The 19,139-nt window shown below is 42.9% G+C and overlaps 2 protein-coding genes across 2 annotated transcripts in view; both read left to right on the forward strand.

Moving 5' to 3' along the window:
* Nucleotides 1-430, forward strand: part of LOC308319331 (uncharacterized protein) — a 95,121-nt gene extending 94,691 nt beyond the window's left edge. Inside the window, exon 6 of the mRNA XM_080769356.1 lies at nt 344-430. Coding sequence (XP_080625482.1) covers nt 344-360 — 17 coding nt within the window. The 3' untranslated portion in view covers nt 361-430. The remainder of the gene's footprint in view (nt 1-343) is intronic.
* LOC308320306 (extracellular calcium-sensing receptor-like) lies at nt 371-16,109 on the forward strand (the record flags this gene model as incomplete). Its single annotated transcript, XM_080770619.1, has 9 exons — nt 371-480; nt 3,563-3,854; nt 4,897-4,983; nt 6,459-6,746; nt 8,054-8,260; nt 10,792-11,067; nt 11,791-12,018; nt 13,389-13,392; nt 15,163-16,109. The coding sequence occupies 9 exons, from the start codon at nt 371-373 to the stop codon at nt 16,107-16,109; spliced, it is 2,439 nt and encodes an 812-aa protein (XP_080626745.1).
* Between the last annotated feature and the right edge of the window lie 3,030 nt (nt 16,110-19,139).

The raw sequence follows: 19,139 nt of genomic DNA on the forward strand, positions 1-19,139 counted from the left end.
TTAAGCTGCTTCATAAATAAAATGTACTACTTACTTACGAATTGAGTACCACTTAAATCCTCTATACTTTGATAAAAAAAAGTTGCTACACTCTAATTTCACTGTACGCAAATCAATTTGCCAAAATCACAGATCTACAAGCTCAAAATGCGTTGCAACGCATTGTGAGCTTGTAGATCCTGGGGGTTCAAGTGCTTAACAAAAAGTGTCAGTTTAAATCTTAAGCATGTTCCAATTGTCGTGATAATAGTGTCGTTAAATCGCAAGTATTATAGTTTTTTGCCACAACAATCGTGACATGTGTAATGTATGTTTAATCTTCCTAATCGTCCCATCGCTATAGTTACAGGCACAGTTTAATCTCAACACAATGTACAAGCCTGGGGACTTTGTCCTGGGCGGAATGTTTCCCATCCACAACATCCCCGTGTTCCCCGAGCTGTCCTTCACCTCCCAGCCACAGGACCCCGTGTGCTACGGGTGAGTATCACCACCGGTGGAAAGCAGTGTTGTTTTGGGCAGTACATTTTGATTTTAGTTTTAGTCATCGTCTCTTGAATAGTTTTTATTTACTTTTAGTCACATTTTAGTCAGTATTAGGGCCGATTCATACTCCTATTTTACCGCTGTTTCGGCGCTGTAGTGCCGAAATGGTGGAAAGTAAGGTATTTAGATGGTTTTCCATCTCGCCGCGGTTTAGTGCATGTTAGTTTTACTTCACCTGTATTTAAATTGCATTGAATTGAGAGAGAGAGAGGATATTTGTTTAGAGTTTACACTAGATGAAGTAGGAATGCTAAAGTTTAGTAGCGAAGTACAGAAACAATGTAATTCATTAGTAACAATATCCTGAAATATCATTGGTACTATCATTAGAATTCACATACTCACCTTTTTTTTTATCATTACCTAGCTGACCATTAAATTGCACGAAATAACTTTGGAAATGAACTATAACATCCGTGGGTTGACACTATACTGATGAAGACAGCATGTTAGCATAACGATGAAGACATTGACACCTGTTTCTCTCCACTCTTCCCAGCAAGTTATCCGGTATTCGAGAGTAACCAAGTGCATTTAGCCTACTTAAGTGCATGTTTGAGGTATCTTTACTTTACTGGAGTGCTTCCAATTTTCAATACGTTTTTTACTTCTACTCCACGACATCTCAGAAGCAAATATTGTACTGTTACTCCACTACAATTATTTGAAAAGTTTAGTTTCTGGTTACTGTAACAATGTTTTGATATTATTACAACACATACATTAACCACTTCAGCCCTATATACTTTTACTTAAGTAAGACATGTGAGTAGTTTTTACCTCACTAAGTACCTTGTTTTGATGTTTAGCTACCATAAGACTAGTTGATATTCCGGGGTCTTCAATCAATGTTTTTCAGCAGGGATGACCCCCATCCCACTACATATTGTAAAAAATGTGTGTCTTTCCTAGATTGCACAGAATTCACAGAAGGCTTCTTAATTTTTTTTGACAGAACTGCCATTACTATTGTGGAAATTGTTTTAGATTTTTGTTTACACAATAGTTACTGTTAATTTACAGTATTTACTAGTCAACGTGACCTGATTTGGCTCTGTACTTGGTCTGCTCTTTTTTTCCTGCAATATCGTCCCGGAAAAAAGTCAACCTACAAGCTCGCAAAGCTACAGTGTGTGAGCTTGTAGATTGGCTATTTTTATTTTTGTTTTAAGTTCCTATCACACTGTCTGCCCCCACTGTAGTACTTCTGAGGACCCCCAGGGAAACATTCATCTCTGGCAAAAACATGGACATAATATTTGAACACATTATGGACAGACATGCACCTTGGCATGAACACAGAGAATACACATATTTATCGTCAAGTGTAGCAATATGGAATGGAAAAGTAATTAAACCCCTCTTTTACTTTTTTAAGGGACCAAGAAGTCACGAAGTGACTTTGGTCACTTATTGTTTGTGTTTTTTTTCCTTCTTCTTCTTCTTCTTCTTCTTCGCGAAACGCGGTAATCTGGTAGAGGGCCATGCCAAACGGTGACTAAGCGAAGCCCATGACGATTGGCCAAATGGTGGCACTATAGCACTCAATTGAAAATGCAAACTTTGAACGTGAATATCTCATGAACCGTTTGACCGTTAGCAATGATACTTTGATACACATATGTGTATCCTCATGCCGAACAACTTTTGTGTTCTGACTTTTGACATCTGACCTTTAGATCACCCGCCATTTTTGAGTGGTGCAACCACTCCTACAACCAGCAATGTCCGTGTGTCTGTGTTCACCTATGTATGTGTTGTTCACCTATGTATGTGACATTACTGAGCACCAGTATATGACTATTAGTACCAGTAGGGGGCGTTAGAAACAGAGAGAGGGATAGTGCTGCTCTGTTGCCTGCTAATGAGAGAGAGAGAGAGAGCGAGAGAGAGAGAGAGAGTTGGGGGGGGGGGGGGGGGGTTGCAACACTCAGTTCACACAGGTGTGATTTTTATCCTCCCAGGATATTTGATCAAAATGCACAAAAATGTCTACATGTGAACTTTGGACCTATACGGACAAATAATCATAGTATTATTGTAAGTCAAAAGATTAAGTTTTTATGAGCCAACGAAAATTGTTTGTGAAAATTCTTCTTTTGTCCCTAATACATGCATGCAGCGTCATATGCTTTTGCAACTGTACAGTATGGTAGAGGGTCATGCCAAATAGCACTGAAAGCGTGCAAAGAGTTGGTACGTGAAAACACACTGTAGTAATGGATAAAGACCAGGACAGTTGTTACCAAAAATACTAAATGATGTTACTGTTTAGAATGAGTCAACTGACTGTGTCTGCATAGCTCAGTAGAACTCTCACCTTTGGACCACAGGGTCACTGGTTCAAATCCAGGTAGCAACAACTCAGCCTGAGATTCTTATTTGTGCATATTGTTCTTATTGCGTATTGTCTTCTTTCTTGGTCCCACCTTATCGCTGCTTGCAGCTATATTTCTCTTCATAGAATTGCTAAATACAACGCACATAAAGTGCTTAGTAGTGATACAATTGATTATTTGCATTTCAAAACGATACGATAAGACAAGGGTTCACAAGCATTTCCTGGGGTTCCCAGCCAAAGACGTTGAGAACCCCTGCGATAAGATACAAAGTCAAACGATGCGATATTTTGAGTTTTAATTTCGATGGAATTTTCGACTATATTGTTACATGACTAGTTATTACAGTACTATCTTTGCGTGTTCAGGTTGGTCACTGACGGGTTCAAGTGGGCCCAGACCATGGCCTTTTGAGGTTTATTACAGTATCATAATGTGAGGTTAATTACAGTGCTATCTTTGCGTGTTCAGGTTGGACACTGACGGGTTCAAGTGGGCCCAGACCATGGCCTTTTGAGGTTTATTACAGTATCATAATGTGAGGTTAATTACAGTGCTATCTTTGCGTGTTCAGGTTGGTCACTGACGGGTTCAAGTGGGCCCAGACCATGGCCTTTTGAGGTTTATTACAGTATAATAATGTGAGGTTAATTACATTACTATCTTTGCGTGTTTAGGTTGGACACTGACGGGTTCAAGTGGGCCCAGACCATGGCCTTTGCCATCGCAGAGATCAACGGCAACCCCAGCCTGCTGCCCAACGTCACGCTGGGCTACGGGCTCTACGACACATGCTACTCGCTCGGAGTCGGCTTCCAGGCCGCCCTGTCATTGGCCAGTGGGAGCGAGGGGCGGTCCCGATTGGACGAGAGCTGCGTCGGGCCTCCGATGCTCGGCATTGTGGGTCCCGATACCTCGAGGAATACCGTCGCCATCTCCAGTGTGTTAGGTTTGTACAGAGTGCCCATGGTAAGTGTATTGCTGGAAAAATATACTTTTTTTTTTTTTTTACCATGGCATTACATATAGGACCACAATGGAAACAAGACTTTTCTGTTTTGTTTTTCCTTTTAGCCTAAATGTCTTACCGTACCACTGTGCTGTTTATTCATTTATGTCTAATCAATCAATCAAAAACGTATTTGATATTATGCTTAATTGTGGTGATTTTGTTATTCATATATAATACGATATTATGCTTAATATAATTGTGGTGACTTGTGGTGATGTATAAAGTATAATATTGTTGCTGTCGGGCAGAAACCTTTTACCCCATATTTTAACTTTCTATTTTTATTACTCTTTACGTAAATTAACGCCACACTTGATCACACTACAGCGCCACACAAAAGCATCAAAAGTAGCACATCCACAAGCTCGAAGCACGCCGCTTGTAGATCTGCAGCTTTTTCTACTATCCTGAAAAATAACAGTTTTTGGACATAATTATGAGGTTTCCACCCTCATATGCAATCCTTTATGTGTAGCAGTGGGATGTTAGGAATGTATTTGATCCGTTGAGTGGAGCATGCATAGTACACAGGGAGACATCTTGTAAAATAAAAATAAAAAAATACATAATCATTTAGGTCTTTATTTTATATTTTTTTATGGAGGGACAGACAGTAGGCTGACAGGAAATGGGGAGAGAGATGGGGGGGGGAGACATGCAGTAAAGGCCGTCGGGATCGGGAGTCGAACCCGCGGCACACTGCCAGACTGGATTACCAGACAAGGTGCCTGGACCGCTGAGCCACGGCCCAGGCCATGTTTTGTTTTTCCACGAATTAATGTCATTGATCGCACTGCAGCTTCACACATCGGCATCAAAAGTAGCAGATCTGCAAGTCGCGCCCCGGTTCGAGCTGGTCGATGTGCTACTTCTGTATTTAAATTTGAACCTTGAAACGTAACACTTTTGGACATACTGAGGTTTCCACCCCGACAGAGACGATCTGTACGTTACAGAACAGGTGTGTTGTGCCTTTTTTTCTTTCTTTCTTTTTTCCAGATCAGTTACTGGGCCTTGTGTTCCTGTCTGAACGACCGGAACCAGCACCCTTCCTTCTTCAGAACCAGCATAAGTAACACCATTCAGGTGAACCTTTCTATAGTAGTCCGTGTTCCACGTACAGTACAGCACTGGACTACCCTCTAATGTGTATAATTGATATTGCATATCATCTCTCATTTCATTTGCGTATACTATTGCTGCTGTGGTCTCTGTAAACAGAGTCAAATGAGAATTATTAGAGGTTTTCATTGTGGAATCTGTGTAGGAGCTTCGCTGATTTACATACGACAGGCAGACAGACAGAATAATCGGGTAGTTTGCCAAAACAAATACTTATTTTCTATCCATTTAATTTTTATTTAATCTTATTATTATATTTTGTTGCATTCCTATGCCAATAGTTTGACCGATGCCGTACTCAGATGCAGGTCAATTGAAGACCTGCTATTTCTTAATGGCCACATCTAAAATGGCACAGATGACAGTCTTAATTGCTCCTTTATTAAGCACATATCACCTCCAGTGGTGTACAGTAACTTTACGGAAGTAATGTCCAGTACTTAACGTAAGTAGCCTACTGGACAGTACTTAACGTAAGTAGCCTACTGGACAGTACTTAACGTAAGTAGCCTACTGGACAGTACTTAACTTAAGTACTGGACAGTACTTAACGTAAGTAGCCTACTGGACAGTACTTAACGTAAGTAGCCTACTGGACAGTACTTAACTTAAGTACTGGACAGTACTTAACGTAAGTAGCCTACTGGACAGTACTTAACGTAAGTAGCCTACTGGACAGTACTTAACTTAAGTACTGTCTAGTACTTAAGTTAAGTACTGGACAGTAGGCTACTTAAGTACACTTTTGTAATTTCTGTAACAACTTCCAATACTTCTAATCCACTACACCTCGGATTCAAATATTGTACATTTCCACGAGTCATTACGACGGCATCAAGGCCCGCCAAAACACATTTTGTTCGACGAAATCAACTGTAGATTTAGTCGACTAGAATCTCACGATAGTTGGTCAGCTAAAACTAGACTATAACACTAAAAAGACTTAAAGGGACACTTAACCCTTTTTGCAAAACAATATGTTAATGACGTTTAGAAGCTTTAGAACACTTTCATGGGGGTCTTTATGTATGTAATATGTGGTTTTAGATATTTTAGATTGTAGCAGTGAGCCCGGTGTCTCTGATGTCATGGACACTGGCCTCACTTCCTTCCTGGACTACATTTTGTCTCAGTAAGACAGCTCTCCCCCTATCCACAAGGAGGAGCAGTGCACCAAATAATTATGGGAATTGTAGTCCAGGAAGGTAGTGAGACCAGTGTCCATGACATCAGAGACACTGTGCTCACTGCTACAATCTAAAACATCTAAAACCACATATTACACACATAAAGACCCCCAGGAAAGTGTTCTAAAGCTTCTAAACGTCATTAACATAATATGTTTTGCAAAAAGGGTGAAGTGTCCCTTTAAAAACTCAAATCAAAATGTGCTGCCAAAAAACAACAACACTTAAATACGTAACTGCCAAATTCTCCAGGTGCTAGCCATGCTCCAGATCATGAGGCGCCTGGGCTGGACGTGGGCAGGGCTGCTGTACAGCGACGACTCCTACGGCCGCGACGTGGCCCAGATCTTCCGCTCGGAGCTGGCCCGCTCCGACGAGAGCCTGCGGGGCTGCCTGGCGTACGCCCAGCTCATGCCCTGGGACAGCGACCCGGCACAGCTGCGGACCATCGTCTCCATGATGAAGGCGTCCACGGCGCGCGTGGTCGTCGTCGTCGTGTACGGCGTGCACGTGGTTAAGCTCATGGACGAGGGAGGTGTGGTCGGTCGGGGGGCGTTAAAGGGGCATTCCACTCATTTTCAACATTTTACCATGTCATTAATGTATATACCTTAGCTGTTGTGTGGAAATGATGAAAAAGTATGACAAAGAATCATTAACATGGTGAAACACATCTTGATGTTTCACAGTGTTAGTGATTTTTGAGTGGTGCAACCACTCCTACAACCAGCAATGTCCACCTGTTTGTGTACGTCAATGAGCACCAGTGGTGTACCTGTTTGTGTACGTACGTGTTTGTGTACGTCAATGAGCACGAGTATGTTACTTATCTATACCAGTAGGGGGCGCCAGAAACAGAGAGAGGGGTAGTGCTGTGTCTCTAATGTGTGTGAGAGAGAGAGAGAGAGACAACAGCTCTAAGGTATAATATACCTTAGAGCTGTTGTGTGGAAATAATAAAAAAGTATAAAAAAGTAAGTAAGGCTGTTGTGTGGAAATAATATTAACATAATATGTTGAAGTGAAGATGTTCTGTCATATATCTCTGCTGTCCGGAAGAAACCACCTAACTCCAAAATGTTCAGTTTTCAGGAAATTAAGAAAACCTTAAATTGTGTTGTGACTTTATATATTGTCAAGTACTTGCACGAGAGGGGGAGAGGTGGTGGACTTAGCTGCTTTAGCAGACAGTTTGAGAGTCCAATGGAGTTAAGAGGTTTTTTTTTTTTAACAAAAAACAACTTGTCATTGGTTTACTAGTTTTCAAATTGAGTTAGGTGGTTTCCTAGGTGGTTAGGTGGGGACCCTCTCTTCGATCCAGGTGGCTTCATTTTATCCCACTCGCTCGTGCCCTTAATTGTGTTGATTCTCCACAACCTGCTCCGTGCTCACCGTCATTTGCGTGTATATATAACCAGTAAGACGCGCAAACGCGGGAAGCGAACGCAGCTCGTACATATTTGGGTTTTGGACGTATAGCTGCTTTGGGGACTCCTTATATGGTTATGGCTGAGTCATGGTGACGTAACAGCGGGACAGACACTTGCATCAATCACAAACAAATCACTCAGCTCCATATATGGGCACAAAGGGGGGACACACAGACACACGCACAGACATGATCTGCTAGGTCTCATAGTAAGTGCTCACTGCGTTCGCAATAAAAACATTAAAGCATTTTGCTGCGTGTCCCAAACACGGAGCAAACACACAACAAGCTAGGGAAAGCTCAGGTACTTTCACGCCACAATTCTAGTAGAATGCATTTTGTCTTGATCATTTACAGAATATTGTATGTTGTTGTTGTTGTTGTTGTTGTTGTTGTTGATGGTGATCCCAACCAACAGGTGGTGAAGCAGAAGCTGACAGGTGTGCAGTGGATCGCTGACGTGTGCTGGATACCAGACCCAAACCTGGAGGCTCCTCACTACATGCCCTACCTGAGAGGCAGCCTGGGGCTGGCCTTCCGGCGGGGAGACATACCGGGCCTCCGGGACTTCCTGTTGAACACACGCCCGGAAAATGACCTCGACAACAGCCATGAGAATGTCATAGTACGTAGAGTCTTTTCTGTTACATTTCCGTATTCAATCACCATCCTCCTTTCCCTCTTCAGTTTGTTCTGGTGTTATATGCTTCAGCTAATGGAAAATAACAGATCTAAGAAGCTCATACTCAAACTACTTTTTTTCTTTAATTGTGAAAATGTGCCTCAAATCTTTGAATATATATTATTTCAGAGTGAACATTTGAACTCAAATCTTTGCTTCTGGGGAGGTCCCTGGAACTTCATATTTTCAAATGGGGGCGGAGGCATATTACATACAATTTGTGGGGTCCTTGACATGAAATATTGAGCACCACTGATACAGAAACATGAGGTATTTCAGAAAACCTTGGTCCTCCTCATAAGAGGAGAGGGCCTGTACTGGGTGTTCTCAACCTGACTTCTCATCCTTTCTGTGGGCCCAAGCGGTATCCCTGGCTGTCAGCTGGCTGCACCACAAAACCCACGATTGTGTCGTCTTTCCTTTCCTTATGTCCATAATGGACGACATGCCGCCAGACTTTTACTTATTTTTTTCCCTCCACGGAATGATGGGGCAAAGCGGAATTATAAAGTAAATAATAACCTTTTTTTCATTTAAAACGCCACGCGCCACACCACTCAATGTTTGTGTTACGCGCATCGGACATTGTAGTAGCATAAGGAATTGTGATAGTCAACAATAATATGAAACATAAACAGAAATACTTTCATGGGGAGGCTTTACTTTGGCAAGTTGGTTCATGTTTCTGATTGCAACTGCTTTTTTATAGGTATCAGTTCCAGTCTAGAGCGGATATAACCCACGGCGGAACCCCAAGAGCGCTGTGCACCTCCAAACTGATTCCCCTAGTTTTAAATGGGTTTAATTCTAATCGTTTTGTTTCTTTCGTTATAATAATCGTTTGGTATATCCATCTTTTATTGTAACTTGTAGAGTTACACGGGGCAGCAGACCTAAACCTATTAACCCATGTCTAACGAATGACTAGTCTAAACTAAGTATGCACCCCACCCCCTGGAGTCTATTTGTTTACTTACTTATCTGTCTACCTGCACAGTGCATACATTCATGTAGACCTTACATATGTATATATTTGCGCGCGCGCGCGCATACACACACACACACACACACACACACACACACACACACACACACACACACACACACACACACACACACACACTACATTCCATTGCCTGTGCGATTGATTAAGACAGAGATGGCAAAGAGCACCCCAAAGTACATTATTGGCAAATTATTATTACTAGCCCTTACCCGTTGTGAGATATTTGCCCCATCTTGTGGCAGCAGGGGGTACTGCACCCAGGCGCATTGCCCATGGGATGGTGTGGTGATGTAAAAACAATATTTGTACAGTAAATATGACAGTTGCGTCTGTAAAAAGTAGCCTAGGTCACTTCTGGGAGCGTGCAGAATTTTTTTGGCATGGAGAGATGTGTGCTAATAGTGTGGCTCGGTCGGAGATAGACCACGTACAAAGACCACGGCTGTAAACGGCTGTTTTTATTCACTAATAAATTCATTATTAATCATTAATGTGTCAAATCGAAAAAAGGGCTCTGTTAAGACCTCCATATAATCATGGTCCATGCCTGTGTGAAAAGTGGGAGTGATTCGTGCAGTCAATGATGAGATAACGCTCTGTCAGTGACATTCAGACATTCAGACATTCGCTGAATTATAGTATGATATATGATATATATGGGTTATTATTTATGATTCCTACATCTCATACGTACAGTATGTTATGTTACCCTTATAGAATGTGATACTATACTATATATAGCATATATATATATATATATATATATATATATATATATATATGGTTTACTGTAATATGGTATAGTAGGTATAATATATAATATGGTTTTACTATAATATAATATAGTATATAATATATATAATAGATGATATGGTGTACTATACTTTAAGTACATAATATCTGGTATTGTTTAAAACCCATTCTGGGCGGGAACCCCTTTTGGTGTTTTAACTAAGCATTATGTTATACTTTAGCTATTGAAACTCATAGTGAGCCACTCGGTGGCGCGCTATGAGCTTGTAGGTCTGCTATTTTTGAAATAATCTTAAAAATGCGGCACACATCTTTGAATATATATTCTTTCAGAGCTAACGCTTTTTTAATTTCGACGTCAGGCCTAAATGGGTTAATAATAATGGTTTACTTAATATAATATATGGTATGGTTTACTTTAATTATATAGGCTACTACAGTAGGTCCTAGTTTCCCTATTCTATTGTAATGCCATTAGTACTCTTCTTCATTTCTGTATCTATCGGAAATAAAACAAATTACTCTAGTTTTGAATTGGTTTATGTTTCCACAGCCTTTTAATCCATCCTCCGTTTATGTTTCCACAGCATTTTAATTCATCCCCCAACTCATTCCACAGAGTAATCCTGAACAGTAACTGTTTTGGTCATAATGAGGTTCCTCCACAATGCAGACGACGTTGTTCCGTTCACATAATTAATCTGTGTTTCTTCAGGTGAGGCAGTTTTGGGAGTACACGTTTCAGTGCAAATTTGCCCCCCTTCCGTCGCAATGGGCAGACGCCGGTGGGAGAGTGTGCACCGGACGGGAGGACCTAGGGACCGCACGGACGTCCCTGCTGGACGTGTCCGAACTCAGGACGGTGTACAACGTGTACAAGGCTGTGTATGCTCTGGCCCACGCCCTCCATGACGCCGTGCAATGTGTGCCCGGGAGAGGGCCTTTCGCCGGCCGCGGCTGTGCCAACGTGCGGACTGTCCAGCCATGGCAGGTTTGCGATACAAATAACAATAAAGTTTTCTTTAGACTTTCATGTTGGATTTTGAACCCATTCTGACCTGAGATCAGATTCATGCGAGGTTTCCACTGGACACACGCTGGTCTGATTAACCCATTCTGACCTGAGATCAGGTTCTAAAAATGTCAGTCGATTTTTCAAAAATAGCAGACCTACAAGCTCGTAGCGCGCCACTCGGTGGCGCGCTATGAGCTTGTAGATCTGCTATTTTTCAATAGCTAAAGCATAACATGATGCTATAACACCAAAATGGGTTCCCGTTCAGAATGGGTTAATTGTACTTTGATGAAACATTTCATTAAGGATCCCCGTTAGCTTTAATCCCTCCCTCCAAAGAAATGTGCGATTGCGTGATAAAATGTATAAGCAACTAAATGCTGCAGATTATGTGGGGGGCAATTCTTTTTTCATATAGGCATAGCATAATTTGCCACAACAATCACATATTTCAGCAAAATATGTGAAATATGCAGGGCTTTGATAGCTAGCTAGTCTTCCTACGGGTCCGACCCCCAATGCACTGCAGGTTGGGATATAGCTCATGTTTAGATCATGTTCTAAATACTGCAGGTGGGGTTCAGATGTAGTAGTTGATACATAGACAGTCTGTGTCACCACTGTATGGTTTGTGTCTTGTATGCAGTAGGGTTTTAAAAGTCTCTTGCTCCTCGTAATGCTTTTAATCACCACGTCTAGCTTGTGCATTACCTGGAGAAGATCAACTTCACCACATCCTTTGGGGATCAAGTAGTATTCGATGGGAACAGTGAAGCCACACCCACCTGTGATGTCATCAATTGGGTGTGGCTCCCCGACGGAAGCACAAAGATTAACAACGTAGGCGTGTTCAAGCAGTCCGCCTCCACGGGTGGAGAACTCTTCCTCGACGAAGACAGGATCTTCTGGAACTTTGAAACCAATAAGGTGACTTTCTAAAAAATAACGCATGTTTATCGTGTTGCACTCATGGATGTGAATTGTAAATTGACTGAGGTGATCTTTACACGAGACCGGTGTTCATAGGAAACGGCAAAATTAAGTATCGTTTGCTGGGGCCCCTTTAGGAGGTGACAACGCAACAAAGTGAAACCACCTCCCAGAGTGGACATTTTTGAGAACGCCGTTTCCTATGGCCTCCATATAAACAGGCAAAACGGCGAATACGCAAAACTTAAGACATCATGGCTCACATTGGCTCACAACGCATATGTTTATTAGTTCCTACAATGAAAAAGCCTCCCTCCTAACAGGCGCCGCTCATCAGCGATGGTGAATGTAAAACCATGATGTAAATGAAATGCCTTGTGAATGGGATAGGTGGCAGGCAGCAGCGTTTATGTATCCCGTGGCGCGCTCTGCCTGCATGCAATGGGCTGCCTGTCAGCCTGTCTTGACACCTCAATGTGTTAGTAGAAAGCAGGCAGCGAGCGACGGCCACAACCCCGTCGTGGTCTGGAAGCGTCATTCAAAACCCTGATAGGGTTGCGTGAAGGGAGAGCTACCTGGTTCTTCTTCTTGTACGTGGGTGACTGGTCTATTTGGCAGCCATGTTACCGCCACCTAGCGACATTATAGCGTTTTCATAAAGTGTGCGTTCTCATGTAAATGCAACAGGACTTTGCCGTTTTATCTGGAGATGGTCGCCGTCTAAAAGAGGCCTGAATTTATCATAGTCAGGGTTCATCGCTACGCCGGCTTGTGGTGGAAATGTATGTCAAAATGACAATGACAAGTCTGGTCACAAACACATTTGTCCTGTGCACAGATACGTTGATGACCCCTCCATCCATCTTCAACCGCTTATCCGTAGTCGGGTCGCGGGGGCAACAGCTCCACCAGGGTGCTCCAGATTTCCCTCTCCAGAGCAACATTAGTGACTTCCTCCTGGGGGATTCCGAGACGTTCCAAGGCCAGTGAGTCTATTTGTTTCCTCCAACTGCGCCTTGGTCTGCCCCGGGGTCTCCTCCCAGTGGGACGTGCGTCGAGAACGTCCCTAGGGAGGCGCCCGAGGCGCATCCTAACCAGATGCCCGAACCACCTCAGCTGGCTCCTTTCCCGGCGAAGGAGCAGCGGTTCTACTCTGAGTCTCTCTCGTGTGACTGAACTTCTCACCCTATCTTTAAGGGAGACGCCAGCCACCCGTGGAAGAAAACTCATTTCGGCCGCTTGTATTCGCGACCTTATTCTTTCGGTCATGACCCACACTTCATAACCATAGGTGAGAGTAGGAACGAAGATTGCTCGGTAGACAGAGAGCTTTGCCTTCTGGCTCAACTCTCTTTTCGTCACAACAGTGCGGTACCGCCGTCTGCCGCTCCAATTCTCCGGCTGATCTCCTTCTCCGCCCTCCCCTCACTCGTTGATGACCCCTGATCATAGAAAATGTCCTCTGTAGCCTCCTCGGTCAGTGTGCAGTGAGAGCTGTTCCCCTGGAACCCGTGTGGCCAGAAGGAAAGGAGAACCTGTCTGCTGCTTTGACTGCATCGCGTGCTCTGAGGGAGAGATCAGCAATGAGACTGGTGGGTTTACATTATTTTTCTTTTTTTTTAACCCATTTAGACCTGAGGCCGATTCTACAAATGCCTTCTAAATGCTGAGTTATCTGAAAAGCCAAAAATGTTCATGTCAAGGACCCCCAAAAATATGTAATTGGCCACCGACCCCTATCTGAAAATATGTTATTCCAGTATCCCCCCAGAAGCAAAGATTTTAGTTAAAAACGTTCACTCTGAAAGAATATATATTCAAAGATTTGCGCCACATTTTCACGATTAAAAAAAAATAGCAGATGCAGATCTACAAGCTCGTAACTAAAGTATAACATCACTATATCAGTAAAACACCAAAAGGGGTTGCCGCCCAGAATGGGGTAAGATATTTTTTCGGGCTTTTTTCCTTTATTGATAGTTTTTTTTTAAGTATTATGACAGGAAAGGCGGGGAGAGATGTGGTCCCAGACATGCGGCAAAGGTTGTCGGAATCGGGACTCGAACCAGCGACACACCGTCAGGCTGGATTACCAGCCTAGGTGCCGGGACCGCTCGACCACGGGCCCAGGCCGGTGGGTTTACGTTAAGCATGCACTGTAGGTTATCCTGAGTCCGGGCTGATACTGTACGTGTCTGTACCTTTAACCCATTTAGACATGGAAAGCCTATATGTTGTTTATACCTTTCGATCCGGGAAAGCTTCTGTGTCATTTTAGATGTTGTCGTTGTCAGGCAGAAACCTCCTATCTACATTTTCCTTTTTTTATTTATTATAAATTATATATTATTTGGTAAATTAACGCCCTACTTGATCATACTACAGCGTCACACTAAAAGAACAAAAGTAGCAGATACACAAGCTCGAACGCAACGCAAACAGTTTCGGACAAATGAGGTTATTCCAGAAAATAAAATGAAAAAGGAAGGTGTTAAAGGGTAAGACCACTTTTTTTGAGGTTTGGGTTGTGTAGTTACTTTGCCATGATGCAACTCCTAATGTGGACAAGAAATAAAAAATAACTTCTCCAGTGATTAGAAATTGATAATTGCTCCTCATTGACTTACATTGTAGCTAAAACAGCTCTCAAAGTCACTCTTTTAGTACGTAAACAAACACAAACAATGTTGATTCAGACAATATAGAGCATCACCAAAACGCATGTGGTTTTATTTTTTCATAAAAATGTTATCTTCCTGTTGATTTGTCCATTTTATTGGGAAGAAAACCCGGACGGGATCCGTGGATCCGGATCCAGATCTTCAAATAGTAAAATCAACAGGAATCAAACAAATTTATGAAAAAATAAAACCACATGAGTTTTGGTGATGCTCTATATTGTCTGAATCAACTTTGTTTGTGTTTGTTTACGTACTAAAAGAGTGACTTTGAGAGCTGTTTTAGCTACAATGTAAGTCAATGAGGAGCATATTTTGAATTATCAATTTCTAATCACTGGAGCAGTATTTTTTTATTTCTTGTCCACATTTGGAGTTACATCATGGCAAAGTAACTACACAACCCAAACCTCAAAAAAGTGGTCTTACCCTTGTGTTTTTTTTGTGTTTTAATCGTCCGCAGGTCTAAATGGGCTCATCTTCTTTTCTGTGTTAGATTCTACCGAGTGCAGCAGTTGTCCAGAGGACTTTTGGTCCAGTCCCCAGCGAGACCGCTGTGTCCCTAAGAGCACGGAGTTCCTCTCGTACCATGAGGCCCTGGGCATCTCCTTGACCACCATCTCACTGCTGGGCACACTTATCTGTGCCGTTGTCATGGGAATCTTCCTCTACCATCGAGACTCGCCGTTAGTGCGCGCCAACAACTCAGAACTCAGCTTCCAAATCTTGCTGTCACTGAAACTGTGCTTCTTGTGCTCACTGCTGTTCATCGGACATCCCAGACTCTGGACTTGTCAGCTGAGGCATGCCGCGTTTGGGATCAGCTTTGTGCTGTGTGTCTCGTGTATCCTGGTAAAGACTATGGTGGTGTTGGCCGTGTTCAAGGCATCCAAGCCTGGGGGCGCAGACATTAAGAAGTGGTTTGGTGTCATGCAGCAGAGAGGAACAGTTCTGGCTCTTACTTCCATCCAGGCGATAATCTGTGCAGCCTGGCTCGTGTCTTCCTCGCCGACTCCTCATAAAAACACACAGTACCAAAGTGATAAGATAGTCTACGAGTGTGAAGTGGGATCGACAGTTGGCTTTGCAGTATTGCTAGGTTACATTGGTTTACTGGCAATCCTCAGCGTTGTCCTAGCCTTCATGGCAAGGAATCTCCCAGACAACTTCAACGAAGCCAAGCTGATCACTTTCAGCATGTTGATCTTCTGTGCCGTGTGGATAGCGTTCATCCCAGCATATATCAGCTCCCCGGGCAAATATGCAGATGTAGTCGAGGTATTTGCCATTTTAGCATCTAGTTTTGGCCTTTTGGTGGCGCTGTTTGGACCAAAGTGTTATATAATTGTTTTAAAACCTGAGAAAAACACTAGGAAGTCCATCATGGGGCGTGGTGCCACCAAGACATAGAATCAATAATACTAATTATGGTATAGGAATAAGGATAAATAGGATAATTTTGATTGCTAATAGCTTTTTAGAAATAGATTGTGTGTTCTACCAGATTAAAACAGTAATCCAGTCAGAGATGTAAACATATATTCTCTATCATAAAGAAAGTTATTAAAATGGTTGTCACTTAACAATTAAAAGTATATTTTCTTCTTTACCAGCAGTGAAATGTCTCTTTTTAAAGGTCCATTTTCTGAATTCAACACCACCATTCAAATTAGCCAAAAAATAACACAGAACACCGTCTATCCTACAAGCACTTGATTTGTGATATTTTGTTGTTTTGCTGTTGATTTGTTTTGAGTGTCTTGATGTCATTGTCCTCAGTCAGTAGAGCTCTGGAATTTTGACCAACAAGTTCATGGGTTTGATCCTGGGAACCGCCAACTCAGCGTAACTATGAGTAGCACGGCCTGGGTGTGGCAAGTCGTGCGGTAAGTACTGGGAGCTGATTGTAGGTGTGGCACTCCATCTCCCAGGCACATTGTAACGGGGACAGACTCCCGTGTGTTGTGGTTGATACCAACAATAAGCCATGACCTACTACTTACTATGTGAAAATTACCCTAAATGGTTGAAAACCCATCTTTCAACAGCCTATTATTCTGTCCATGTGAATTTGTAAGAGGTCTCTATCAGCAACCTTAAATGGAGCAGGCAGGTCTACGAGTGATACAGTCATGTCATATAAAACCACATTATGTTTTTATAACTTAAAAAATTAGTCAATGGCCTTCACATTTTTGTTACATTAACACCAATGTGTTTAATCATAAAGGTCAGGTTTCATACTTTGTATTGCAGAGAGAGATTCAAATTTCAATGTTGATTAAAGAACTTTCAGTAAACTTCATCTAATGTAGCAAGTAATTGCAGCACCCCACCCAAGATTCGAACCCACAACCCTCCGTTCACCAGTCCAGCACGAAACAGACAAGCCACAGAAGTAACTAACTGGCAATTTTTCTGTATAGGCTTAATTATCTTTGCGACAGCCGATCCATGTCACCTCAAAGTATCAAAACAGTTTGAGGAAATGAACAGTTACTGCTTCGGACGTCATTGGTCACGTGACCTTTTACGCACTGAAGCAAGCTCTGAAGCAGTGATTTATGTAAATGAAGGCAGGGTTTGAAGTGTGTGTCGGCACTTCAGTACTGGGCATCACTAATTCCAACCATTGGGGTTTCATATCTCCTACCGCTGCTGCCTCGCTAGTCGCTACTGGTCGTGACTGCTCGAGCAGTCCAACAAGGGTAAAAGGATAGCCCCTTTCAGCACCCTCAGTTACCTTTTCTGTATTTGGGACACGGCGGTACTCTAGGGTCCCTTGAATGTAAATCCATTTCCTGTGAGGCAGCTGTGCCACTGTCTGGTCACGGACAAATATAATGTTGCTTGAGTGTTACGAGTACGAGTCTACGAGACCGTTGGAAACTTCTGTGAATCTGCGTTAATCTGCATTGCCGTTAAGTATTTCTAATCTATTTTTGAAATGTTGCTCCTCTGAAGTAGAGCCCTGCCCCTGAGTGATTTTATGAATCCCATTCCCGCCCACTCCCGTTGAATTTCAGACCAATCCCACCCACTCCCACAATTATTTCATTTTTGACCGCCCGCAACAAAAAAAGTCCCATTTAGTCCTGCACCATCCCGCAAATGTAAGGACAACCTTGAAGCACCAGACATGCCTGAATCCATTTGCATCCTTTTTCTCTGTTGATCACGGGCAGACACAATATACTGCTTTTAACGTCAGATACGTAAACTGTATTATCAACATATTTTTCTAACAACTTGTTGTTTATGATTATTTTTCTGCTTTTCTTCTAATATAGAGTGTCCCTTTGCTTTCTATACTGATGTGTGTTGAGTGCACAGTAGTGAGTAGTTGATTGATGCCACTCTTGAGGATCTATCATTTCCGACAGCCAGTGAAAGTGATGATAAGGTGGTCTCCATGGAGGTGGTTTGTTGGGGACAAAATAGATTTGAACATTGTCTCTATTCACGGAAACACCCCCTTTCATTCAATGGGTTGGATCAAAGTCACCTCTCCGGCACCACCTTTGCCAGATCTGCAGACGACAGCAGCTGTCCACAGGGTGAAGTTGAAGGCACTTGACAAAGCTAAGATCCTGAAGCGAGCTGAAGTGAATATTCTTCCATTCACCAACAGGACACAGATAGGAATAAACTCCATCACATTTATTCCCATCGCTGAGCTCTCCTCACTCTGTGACACTCAACCAGCCACTTCTCACACCGGGTGATACACTCTGGGCAGCAGGGTGAGTGATCAAAGCCCAGGATCCCGACTTCCACACTCCAACTGGAATGGCTGGATGAAGAGTATCCATGCAGATAATGTCAAGCAGAGCACGCAGATTGATTTCCTCCCAGTCATCGAAAGTGACCATAATGACCACAACACCATCTTCACCACTCTCAGTGCATCCGGCTCTCTGCAGACAGGGCCACTATAGTGACGTTCGATCTTCCGATCTGGCTGAAGGCTGTGAACATGGCCAATCTACCCGTCATTCCGAGGTCGGGTGGATTTCACCTGCTGAAGTCCTACCTTGGATCTATAGATAACATTATGGAGGATTCTGGAATACTAGAGCTGATCCAGCTGATTTACCCAGGGAGTACGACAGCCAGCCACATCCTGGATGGAGGGTGTTTACATTTATAATATAAACCTTTTAAATTCATTCGATTAATTTCCTCATTTCTCCAACAAGTTTTACGGCTGTTTTCAGCACCGCACGGCAGCATGGTGTGGCAGGGAGTCCAGCATCTTACCAACTACAGGACTACCGTCGGAGCTGTCGAGGGTGACGTTTCGTTGGCAGAGGGGCTAAACATCTTCTTTGCCCGCTTTGAGGCAGAGCCACCGGAGGCAGGAACGTCTCACCCCACGGTCCACAGCAGCTTCACTTTCACAGTGGAGGAGCACGAGGTGAGGCGTACACTGCGGGAAAT

Source organism: Protomyctophum bolini (genome assembly GCF_963924005.1).
Source record: "Protomyctophum bolini genome assembly, chromosome: 8".
Taxonomy (NCBI): Eukaryota; Metazoa; Chordata; class Actinopteri; order Myctophiformes; family Myctophidae; genus Protomyctophum; species Protomyctophum bolini.